Source organism: Pongo abelii, chromosome 4, assembly GCF_028885655.2.
Source record: "Pongo abelii isolate AG06213 chromosome 4, NHGRI_mPonAbe1-v2.0_pri, whole genome shotgun sequence".
NCBI classification, from domain to species: domain Eukaryota; kingdom Metazoa; phylum Chordata; class Mammalia; order Primates; family Hominidae; genus Pongo; species Pongo abelii.
Window position 1 is genome coordinate 758,272 of NC_071989.2, and position 12,018 is coordinate 770,289.

General features: G+C 43.2%; 1 protein-coding gene and 1 pseudogene across 12 annotated transcripts in view; both read right to left on the bottom strand.

Moving 5' to 3' along the window:
- Window positions 1-1,186: 1,186 nt before the first annotated feature.
- LOC129059315 (uncharacterized) lies at window positions 1,187-4,364 on the bottom strand (annotated as a pseudogene).
- LOC100460604 (probable palmitoyltransferase ZDHHC11B) overlaps window positions 3,575-12,018 on the bottom strand; it is a 56,477-nt gene continuing 48,033 nt past the window's right edge. For all 12 annotated transcript variants that reach the window (XM_054555327.2, XM_054555326.2, XM_054555325.2 and 9 more), the window contains 2 exons: window positions 8,997-9,060; window positions 3,575-4,468 (listed from right to left, as the gene is read on the bottom strand). In XM_054555327.2, coding sequence (XP_054411302.1) covers window positions 4,430-4,468; window positions 8,997-9,060 — 103 coding nt within the window. In that variant the 3' untranslated portion in view covers window positions 3,575-4,429. The remainder of the gene's footprint in view (window positions 4,469-8,996; window positions 9,061-12,018) is intronic.

The following is a 12,018-nucleotide window of genomic DNA, read 5'->3' on the forward strand; positions in this document are numbered from 1 at the left end:
CAACTCATCATATACCTGTGGATTCGTATCTTTTGTCAGTTCTGTGAAATCCTCAGGAATATTTATAGGACTACAGAAATATCCAACACCAAAGAAGGCAACAATTTTTGACATCCAATCAGAAATATTAGGCACACAAACAAGTGGGAAAATAGGAGCCATAAGGAGACAAATTAGTCTATTAAAACTTATCGAGAATGGACACAAGGGCATTAAACAATATCAAAACTGTATTCCACATATTGTAAAAGGTAATTTGAGGCACAGAAGATATAACAACATACTGGATCAGTGTTCTAGAGATGAAAGCTACAATGTATAAAATCAGAACGGCAATGCATGGTATTAATGGCAGATTAGATATTAAAGAAGAAAAGATTATTCATTGTGAAACCATGGCAATATAACCTATCCAAAATGAAACCAAAAGAAAAGAGGATTTAAAAAAATTTAAGCCAAATTATCTGTGATCTGTGGGACAAATTCAACTGGCTTAATATATGTTTAATTGAAGTCCCTGAAGGAGAGAAGAAAACATGAAGAATGAGGGTAGTGTATTAAAAACGCTGTTTGGAAAAATAATGACAACATCTTTTTCCAAATTCGATGTAAACTATAAACCCACAGATGCAAGAAGTTCAATGTACCTCAAGCACAAGTACCACTGAAGAAAATTACATCATGTCTCATTATAATCAAATTGCTCAATCCCAGTGATAAATAGAAACTTTAAAAGCAGACAGGAAAAATTGTGAGACAAAGTATGTAAAGGGGAACACTGGTCCATCCCATAGAAGTTATTTGAGACTTGTTGAGGCTAGTAAGCAGTGTTTTGGGCAATATTCCTTGTGTGCCTAAGGAGAATGCACATTTTCTATTAATAAATGAGCTTCCAGTTCCACAGATGTCCCATAATTCAAGCCTGTTAATGGTGTTGTCCAAGTCTATGTTTTTATTATTTTAAAAATATGATTGACCTAACTGTAATTGAGAGTTGCATTGAAAACTTCCACAAGTGATAGTGAATTTTTAAAAATTATTCCCTGTCGGCTCTGTGTTTCCTTTACACATTTTCCCTCAATAAATACATCTTTTTTGAAGTCCCATTAGTGTAGGATTGTTGCTGGTAAACTTGGCTTTGATTTCTCTGAAAATATGATTAATTTGCTCTTTTTCCTAAAGATAGTGTTGCTGGGTACATAATTCCAGATCAAAAGTTTGGTTTTTTTTTTAGCACTTTGTGAATATTATTTATCTATCTACTGTTCTTATGATTAATCCATCTGCTGTCTAACTGCTTTTCTTCTGTGGATGATTTGTTGTTTCTTTCTGGTTTTTAAAGTTAGATTTTGTTTTGTGTTCCACCTTACCCTACAATGTATCTAGGCCTGGATTTCTTATTTTTATTCGTGCAGCTTGTCATGAATTACTCCTCATATACCTGTGAATTCAGATCTTTTGTCAGCAATTATTACCCAGGTTCAGGTATTTCTTTATAGCAATGCAAAAATGGGTTCATTCAGAAAATTGACACTGAGGAGCAGGACATTGCTATAAAGATACTGAAAATGTGATAGCCACTTTGGAACTGGGTAATGAGCAGAGATTGGAAGACTTTGGAGGACTCAGAAGAAGACAAAGATGAGGGAAAGTTTGGAACTTAGTGACTTATTAAGTGGTTGGAACCAAAATGCAGATAGAAATATGGATAATGAAGGCCAGGCTGACAAGGTCTCAGACGGAAACGAGGAAGTTATTGGGAACTGGAGCAAAGGTCACCCTTGTGTGCCTTAGCAAAGAGCTTGGCTGCATTGTATTCGTGTCCTAGTGATCTGTGGAAGTTTGAACTTAAGAATGGTAACCTAGGGTATCTGGCAGAAGATATTTCTAAGCAGCTAAACATTCAAGAGGTGGCATGGCTGCTTCTAACAACCCATGATCAGATATGAGAGCAAATGAATGACTTAAAGTTGGAATTTATACCTAAAAGGAAGCAGGGTGTAAAAGTTTGGAAAATTTGCAGCTTAGCCATGTGGTAGAGAAAGAAAAAAATGTTTTCAGGAGAGGAATCCAAACAGGCTGCAGAGCAACCACTTACTAGAGAGGTTTGCATGGCTAAAAGGGAGGCAAGTGCTAATATCCAAGACAATGGGAAAAAGACCTTGAAAACATCTCAAAGATCTTTGCAGCAGCCCCTCTCATCACAGACCCAGAGGCCTAGGAGAAAAGAATGGCTTAATGGGCCAGGACAAGGGTCCTGATGCCCTGTGCAGTCTTGGGACACTGGTCCCTGTATCCCAACTTCTTCAGCTACATTGGTGGTTCAACAGTCTCCAGGTACAGTGTGGACTGCTGCTCTAGAGGGTAAGCCTTGGTGGCTTCCAAGTGGTGTGAAATCTGCAGGAACACAGAACGAAGGGGCATTGGCAGCTTCCCCCTAGATTACAGAGGATGTGTGGGAAAAGCTGGGTGCCCAGGCAGAAGCCTGCTGCAGCAGCAGAGTCCTCACAGAGATACTCTATGAGGGCAATGCTGGGAGGAGATGTAGGGTTGGAGCCCCACACAGACTCCCCACCAGGGAACTGCCTAGTGGAGCTGTCAGCAGAGGGCTTCTGCCCTCCGGACCCCAGAATGTCTGATCTACTGGCAGCTTGCAACCTCAGCCTGGAAAAGCCACAAGTACTCAACTCTAACCCATGAGATAGGCTGCAGGGGCCACAACCTGCAAAGCCACAGGGGTGGAGCTGTACAAGGCCTTGGGAGCCCACGCCTCACACCAGTGTGCCTCATGGAGTCAGAGGAGATTATTTTGGAACTTTAAGGTTTAATGTCTGCCCTGCTGAGTTTCAGACTTGCTTGTGTCCTGCAGCCTCTTTCTTTTGGCCAATTTCTTCCTTTTGGAATAGGCATGTTTGCCAGTGCCTGTGCCATCATTGTGTCCATTCTATCTGGGAAGCAAATCACTTGTTTTTGATCTCACAGGCTCATAGGTGGAAAGAACTCATCTCCAGATGAGACTTTGGACTTGGCATTTTTGACTGAGTTGATCCTGGAATGAGTTTAGACTTTCAGGGACTATTGAGAAGGGATGATTATATGTTGCAAGGTGAGCTGGACATGAGATCTGAGGGACCAGGGATGGAATGATATAGCTTGGAGGTTTGTCCCCTCCAAATCCCATGTTGAGATGTAATCCCCAGTGTTGGAGGTGGGGCCTGGTGGGAGGTGTTTGAATCACGGGAGCAGGTTCCTCATAAATAGTTTAGTGCCATCCCCTTGGTGATGAGTGAGTCCTTGCTCTGGTAGTTCACTTGAGATCTGGTCATTTAAAAATGTATGGCGCCCCCCAACCCCACCACTCTCTTGCTCCTGCTCTCACTACACCATGTGTTGGCTGTCACCCCACCTTCGGCCACGACGGAAACTTCCTGAGGTCTCACCAGAAGCCAAGCAGATGCCAGCACCATGCTTCCTGTACAGCCTGCACAACTGTGAGTCAGTTTAACCTATGTTTTTAAATCAATTACCCAGCCTCAGGTATTTCTTTATAGAAACACAAAAACAGCCCAATGCACATGGTAAATTATACATATATTTGGAAAACTGATTATCTTTTAAAATATGACTACTAAACAGACTAAAAGGCAGAGTTCATTAAAATACAGAGGATGCCTCTGGTTCTCTGGTATTGACTCCTTTTGTCTACTAAGATAAGAAGTCTGGGCTAGGCTGAAAAACTCAGAATCCAGGTCTGGGGTTTCCAGGTACTATGCTCCCATTTCCCAGTACTGTGCTCCCATTTCCCAGTACTGTGCTCCCAATTCTCAGTACTGTGCTCCCATTTCCCAGTACTATGGGCTCCCCCTTCCCAGTACTGTGCTCCCATTTCCCAGTGCTGTGAGCTCCCATTTCACAGTACCGTGCTCCCATTTCCCAGTCCTGTGCTCCCATTTCCCAGTGCTGTGTACTCCTCTTTCCCAGTACTGTGCTCCCATTCCCCAATACTCTGTGGTCCCATTCCCCAGTACTCTGTACTCCCATTTCCCAGTACTGTGCTCCCATTTCTCAGTACTGTGCTCACAGGTGTGAGCCAACATGCCCAGCCCATCAGCTCTTCTTAAGCAGCAAGAGGCCCTACAGTGGGCTGGCTGGCTGGACAGCACAGTTAAGCAGGTGGCTGCATCCTCTGCAGTTGCTGGCAGCCCATCATCCTGGAGATGGAAACCCTCCTGCAAGGCTGGTTCTTCTTTGGGTGTGATGAAGATGATGACAGAGATGGATGCTGGGCTCTGAGGGTCCTGGTTCCTTCGAAGGACATCCAGGGGCCTCTGAGATGATGGGCTCTGGTTGCTGGCCTGTAGCATGGGTAGGAGCAGGAAGCTTTGCAAGGTAGACTCTACAGGCAGGACCTTGATGGAGGGGTGGGGTTTCAGGGTGGAAGACCTGGATCACAGGGGCACCTCAGCTCCTGCAGGACAAAACAAAGTCACTCTTTGAGCAGCCACCAGGGAGGGAGCTCAGCTCTACTTGGGATGGAAACCCACCGGTGGCTTTTACCCCACCCTCTTGCCTGGAGAGGCAGGGCTGCTTTCTGGGCAGATCATCAGCTTGGCTTAGACACAGAGCCCCACTCCCAGCTGGGTCTAGTGAGAGTCCTCCTGAGCCAGGCTCCTGCCCTCCCCATCCTTCCAGAAAGCTTAGAGATGAGGACATCACCGACAGAGGCCATTTTCTGTTCTTCTTCTTGGGAAATACATCTTTTTGAAAGATAACCCGTCTTTTATCACTAGATATTTTAAAAAATATTTTCTGTGGCCAGGCATGGTGGCTCACGCCTGTAATCCCAGCACTTTGGGAGGCCGAGGCGGGTGGATCACGAGGTCAGGAAATCAAGACCTTCCTGGCTAATACGATGAAACCCCGTCTCTACTAAAAATACAAAAAATTAGCCGGGTGTGGTGGCGGGCACCTGTAGTCCCAGCTACTTGGGAGGCTGAGGCAGGACAATGTCGTGAACTCAGGAGGCAGAGCTTGCAGTGAGCCAAGATTGGGCCACTGCACTCCAGCCTGGGTGACAGAGCAAGACTCCGTCTAAATATATATGTATATTCTTTGTTTATGGCATTTATCAATTGAATTATGTTGTGTCTAGAATTTTATTTCCCCTTCTTGGATTCACTGGGCTTTATGAATCTGTGAGTTGGTGTCTTCTAACAATGTTGGCAAATTCTCAGCCAAATCTCCTTAAATACGACCTCTTCCCAATTTTCTCTCTTTTCTCTTTCTGGGACTCTAAACATAACATAGCCTTCAAACTGTATTCTCATTAATTTTTTTCACATTTTGCATTTTTGTCACTTTGTATCTATTTCAGTAATTTGTTCATCTCTAGATTCGAGTTCTCTAATACACTTTTCAACTGTGTCTAATTTGTTGTTAAATCCATCCACTTTAAAAAATATCAGTGATATTTCTCATTTCTATAAGTTTTATTTGGTATTTTTCCAAATCTGCTTTGTAATTTAAAAAATAGTTTTCTGTTCTCTTCACGTATTTCTGACTTTGTGTTTTCTTTCTTTATGTTTTGGTCTGCCAAATTCAACATCTGAAATATTTATGTGTCTGTTTCTACTATGGTTTCTGCTGCTTCTCACTCATAGTGCTTTATTTTCACGTGTGGTGGGTTGTTTTTCATTGAGAATTGCTTCTTTGCTTTGTAGTTTTATTTGTGAGAAATCTTTGAGGCTTAGGATGAAGGTTTGTTACTCAGAAGGAACTATGCTCGGCCCCTGGGAATGACCAGTTCAGAATCACTCTCTGTTAAATTCTCAGCTTGGGGACTTTTGGTCACCCACCTCGCACAAAGTTAGGGAGAACCTGTTGCTCCAAATACTCGGCAGTGATTTTTCTCTTTTCCTTACAGCTCTAGGGCTTGAGATGACTGATCCCTCCTGATTCCTTTGCGGGTGGAGAAGTGAGTTGCTTCTAGTTTGCCACTGCAATGAGAGTACCACCCTCTGGGGGTCCTAACTTTAAGAGATTACTGATTGGCTTGCCATTTTGGCAGTGCTCTCAGCTTGATCTTCCCTTTCTACCTCTTGTAAAGCTGAAAATGAAGTTCACCAGGTTTTGCAAATGCCCTCAGGGCAAGGGCCAGCTGCACTCCCCACTAGATTTCTCTTTGGGTTCCTCTGTGCCTTCAACCCTGGCCTGAGAATTCCTTATGTCTCCTCAGTTCATTAATCCCTTTAAGAATACTTACACTCGCACTCACAGGGACACGGACACGCATGCATGTGCACACACACATCCTTAACTTGCTCAGTTTCAGAGCATTGTCCGATTCTCGTAAGTAACTTGCCACATGACTAGAACCTCCGGCTTCATTTCACTCCTTTCTTTCCCCTCCCTTTTCCCTTTATGCCATCAGTCTGTATTCCACGATCTGTAAAATCTACCTTAAGTCCTTTCTGGGATTATGTAAAAATCAGACAACTCTCCTAGCCACCATCTCCTTTTCTAGAGATAGGAGTGACTGACTCCTACACCACAGGCACTTTGGAAGGGTAAGGTGTAATACTGAAGAAGTGTTTCGTGTGGTCTACAGTAATTCACAACTGTAAGACGTTATCACAGTAAACATTTGCTGTTTAAAACCTTAGTGGTGAATATTTTTTTTTTGAATGAGGCTAAATCATTTCCAAAGCACTCTAGGAAGACCAGATGCCTTTGAAATGATTTAGCCTCATTCAAAAATAATGCAAATGATAAAGAACATGCAAATGATAAAGAACATGCAAATGATAAAGAATGTGACCTGAAATTATCTGCAACTTCAGCAGACAAGCTGTGGTTGGCTGAGTTTGGGCTTCTACAAAACACACTGAACCATCTTGTTTCAATCACTAATCAAGCTCTGCCATGGGAGCTTGCTCTTTGCTATGGTTTGACCATCTGACCCTTCCAAACCTTATGTTGAAATTTGATCTCCAGTGTTGGAGATGGGGCCTCATAGGACGTGTTTACGTCATGGAGGTGGACCCCTAATGAACAGATTAATGCCCTCCCTCTGAAGGGAGTGAGTTCATGCTCTAGTAGTTCTTGCTCTGACTAACCCATGAGACCTTGTTGTTCAAAAGGGCCCGGGGCCTCCTCCAGCCCTTTGCCTCCTCTCTCTCCATGTGATCTCTGCACATGTCAGCTCCCTTCCCCTTCTGCTGTTAGTGCAAGAAGGCTGAGACCCTCACCACATGCAGAGCTCAATCTTCAACTTTTCAGCCATCAGAATCATAAGCCAAACACGATTTTTCTTTATAAATTGCCCAGGTTCAAGTATTTCTTTGTAGTAACACCAAAGGACTAAGACATCCCTTGTGTCCATCACTGTTAGTCACTGTTGCTCACGGAAGGGAGTCCACAGCTCCATTTGATGCTCACATGGAAGGATGTCCACAGAAGCTGTCAGTTGTTTGCGGATTATTTGCAAGTTGACGCTTCACCCAAGTGTCCAGCTCCACTTCTCGGGCTCTGCTACTCCTCAGCCGTTTCACTGTTGCACACAAAGGAAATGGTGGAAGCAGCACGTAGACTCAGGCGCTGTTCTGTAGACATTCTACATGAGCTCAAGTTGTAGCTTCTTAAGTTTGTCCTCCATATCACTGAGACAATTTTTTACAGCACCAATTCTTCTTTCCTTGAAAGATTTTAATTTTGCAACTTCATGGTCCGTTTCTTGCAATCTTTCCATATCTCATTCATCTCCCCTTTAATCTCAGTGGATTTGTCTTCTCATCTCAACTTGTCTCCAATTATGAGTTTGACTCCTGCCTCATTAAGACCCTGTGCTATGCATCTCAAACACTTTTTTTTTCTAGAGAACAATTTTCACAGGTTTGCTGTCTCTCTGGGCTTTCACGGTGATGTCTATTCCCAGTTCTGCAAAATTTTCACAGGATATACACAGAACCATGAGTCCTGCTCTCTTGTCCTCTAGGGTGCTGGTCAGGACTGTGCTGCTGGGAGACCTTGACCTTCCTCAGGGCTCTATGGCACCCAGACGGCTGTGGGAAGCTGCCTGGAGCACAGGAACTCTGAGGATATCAGGGCTTTTGATGTTTTGCCCAATCATTGGGCTTTTCTTGTATGGATCTTGCCTTTCAGGATACAGTGTGCCCTATACCCTTTTCCTGTCCAGCTAGCTTTTGGGAGGTGCCTCTCTCAAGCATTGTGAGAAGGCAGGTACTCAATGGTAGAGTTCAGGGTGGAAAGGAGCTTGCTTTGCCTTGGAAAGCCAAGGTAACACCTTAGAGAAAGTGTTGCAGTCTCATTTTAAGGTATAATCATGTCTCACATTTCTTAGCTGAGGGGATATAGTAGTGGAGGGAGAGCATGCCCCTCTGTTTTCAAGTGCTCAGTCTTCCTATTCTGATGGCAGAGCATGTCTGGATGGTTTGCCAACTCATGTGTGGGCCTGATAACAAATTCCTTTAGCCTTCTAGTGAGTAAACTTTCCCCCTGATTCTGGAAGTAAATGATCATTTGTTTCACAGTTAAATTTCACTGCATTCTATGGATGGTCCTAAATGTTTGAGCAGAAAGCAGGGATAGGTAGGGTCAGAGGCATCTAATCAGAAACCATCTCAAAATGGCAGGTGTTCATTATTTAAAGTTCTTAGATCAGTACAATTGGGTGAAAATAATTCTTAGTTTAGACTTAAAGGCAAGTATGGAAATGAGCAGTGTACAATCTATACATTGTTTACTGCCTAGAAAATAAAGATGAACTGATACTCTCACAGCTCGGCTGCCATGCACTACTTCTGAAGATGGACACACGGTTCCTGTTCTGGGGTTACTGTTGACATCAAGAGACAAGGAAACGACAAGCAGCCCAGCCCTTGAGTTTGCATTGGTCATTTTTTAAAGAAGGTATTTCACCCTCTAGAGAACCAAACTTGGGTAGATTTCAACATGACCCGCACTACCACGTATCTTACCTGAATCTCAGTCTTCCTTTCAGCACTGTCGGTTTTCATGGGCTCTGTTGTTTCTTGTTGCAGCCTGTTTGCAATATTCAGAAAGAGAAACAACAGAGAACGCATGATGTAATACTTGTTATACTGCCAAAGCGCACAAAACGTGTAAACAGGAGTACATTTTAGAGATTAGCTTGTGACGTGGGCAATCACTTCACCTCTCTGAGTTTCAGAGCCTTCATTTTTGTGAAGATAGTAATATGACCGCACTGCTGAAAGAATGTTGCTTTTTTCTTCTGCCTGTGTGCTGATATAGAGACAAAGAGTGCTTTCCCTGAGAAATAAGAGGGTCTTGTGGTAGCCAAGGAGGCTCGTCTGGATTTCCAGCATGAAAAGTGGGGAAATGTGGGGCCCACAGGAGGTCAGCTCATGCCTGGTACCTTCTTCTCACAACTCTTGCTTGATTGTGGTGAGTTCTGGCTATCAGGGAGCCATAAGTGTTTTTATAACCACATCTTGAGTACAGGTGTTTTGTTCTCTGCCCTGATGCTACACTAGCCCAGCCAGCCAATGACTTGATTGTTTATGCATGCTGGCCAGCTGGCAGGAGAAGTGACCGTGTTGCTGCCCAGACTTTCCAGAGGGTTGGAGATCCGGCTTAACTTGCAACGCTGAATGTGTCAGGAATTAGAGACCAGAAATGCACAAAATTTTGCTTTGAAAGGTTTTGAAAGACCCACAAGCAAAAAAGTCACTAGGAGACTTCTGAATCAAAACAGCATATCCATCACATGTTATAGTCTCCCTTCTCTGATCCAATCCTTAAAAATTGTAATCAGGATATAAACGGATCCATAAATGAGTAAGAACAAGACATCAAAGAAAAGCAAGAGGGAAACCTTTGTTGGATCAGAAATGATGACTCCTAGAAGGGAAGCATGCAAATGGGAGCCGATGCAGAAGGCCATGGTCAGGAGTGTGCTGCAGAACCTGGAAGAGGCCCCCAGGAATCACCACAGAGGAGCAGTGGATGCTCAGCTGGGCAGGGCTCCTGATGGGGTGGTGAGCTGGGGGACTTGCAGGCTGAGCAGCCAGGCACTGACTGCTGCTGCAAAACTTCTCAAACCATAGGCAACACGGGAGTGTCTACCACCAGATTATTGCAGGGGGAGCAGTAGTCTTGGTAGACACAGGAAAGTGCAAGGAAAAAATGCACACAAGGAAGTGACAGGACTCAGTAAGCAAAGGAGAGCTAAGGGATCACCAAGCGAATCCAAAAATTACTGAGAATAAAGAGAAAATAAAATATTAATTTCAAATGAAAATAAAAGCATGACAAAGTATGGTAGGTGAAATGGTGGAGGATTGTGACATACAGGTTGCTGGGGAAGAATGTAGATAACTGGGTTGTAAAAGTGTGTTCAAGTATGTATATAAAAAAGCAGAGGAAGTTTATCCAAGGACAAAATGGTATTGTAGAAAGCTATAGAGGCTGGTCCTTCCACTGGAACAACCATTGAGCTATAAAGAGCAATTGCAATGAATTATTTGGAAACTCTGGAACCTGGTCAGACATGTATGGGAGAGTGCTTGAAGAAAGGAGAAGCTGGGCCGGGTGTGGTGGCTCACACCTGTAATCCCAGCACTTTGGGAGGCCGAGGTGGGTGGATCATGAGGTCAGGAGATCGAGACCATCCTGGCTAACATGGTGAAACTCCATCTCTACTAAAAATACAAAAATACCAAAAAAAAAAAAAAAAAAAACCTGAATGTGGTGGCGAGTGCCTGTAGTCCCAGTTACTCGGGAGGCTGAGGCAGGAGAATGGTGTGAACCTGGGAGGTGGAGCTTGCAGTGAGCGGAGATTGTGTCACTGCACTCTAGCCTGGGCGACAGAGTGAGACTCTGTCTCAAAAAAAAAAAAAAAAAAGGAGAAGCTGCTGGTCTTTCATGAATGGTGTACATGAGCCAGCTACCGCCTCGATTTCTTAGTCTTCCTGTGGCTATAAGGGCAGCAACCTACATTCTTGGAGCAGCTGGCTGATGTCAGAGTGAGCATCAGGGACCTTGTCCTCAATAAATTTCAGGTGGTACATTTTGGTTAGTCTGGTGGTGCCCTGAGGGATCAATACAGAGGCTTGCCTTGGTGTTTGATCCACTTGGCAGCAGTGGCTTCCTCCAGCAGCATCCATTGGAAGATTTAAAGAGACAGATATTCTCCCTTGTTTGTAGCTAGATATTTGAGGAAATCTTTGATAGTTCACTAACTGGTCATAGAGATAAAGGAAGAGCAACTTCAGTGACAAGAAATACACATTTTGCAAAACTAGTTTGAAAAGGGCACAAACTGATGGTTCCAGCCTTTAACAAGAGAAAATTCATAGTCCCAGAGGAGGAGAAGCACTTGATTTTTAGAGTTACCACATTATGATACACAGAATATCCAGTTTTTAACAAAAAATTATAGAACATATAAAGAAAAAGAATAATATGGGCCACTCACAGGAGAAAAAGACTTGGCATAAACTATGTCTGTGAAAGCTCAGACATTGGAATTACTAGTCAAAGACATTAAATCAGCTGTCTTAAATATGCTCAGTGAACTAAAGGAAGACACTGACAATTAAATAAAGTAGGAAAATTACATATGAGCAAATTAGATTATTAATAGAGATCGAAATTATATATATTTTTAAAACCAAAAACAAACTGGAGCTGGAAAGTACATAACTGAAAGAAAAAGTTCATTAGAAGAATTCAACAGATTTGAACAAGCAGAAGAAAAGATCAGCTAACTTGAAGACAACCGAAATTATCCAGTCTGAGGACCAGAAAAAAAAAAAAAAGAATGAAGGAAGATGAACAGAGCTTGAAGGATTTGTTAGACACCATCAAGGGTACCAACATATGCAACATAGGAGTCTCCAAAGGAGAAGTGAAAAGGAAAGAGGCAGAAAAAATACAGTGTTCCCCCATTATCAGCAGTTGTGTTTTCTGCACTTTCAGTTACCTCTGGGCAACCACAGTCCAATAATATTAAATGGA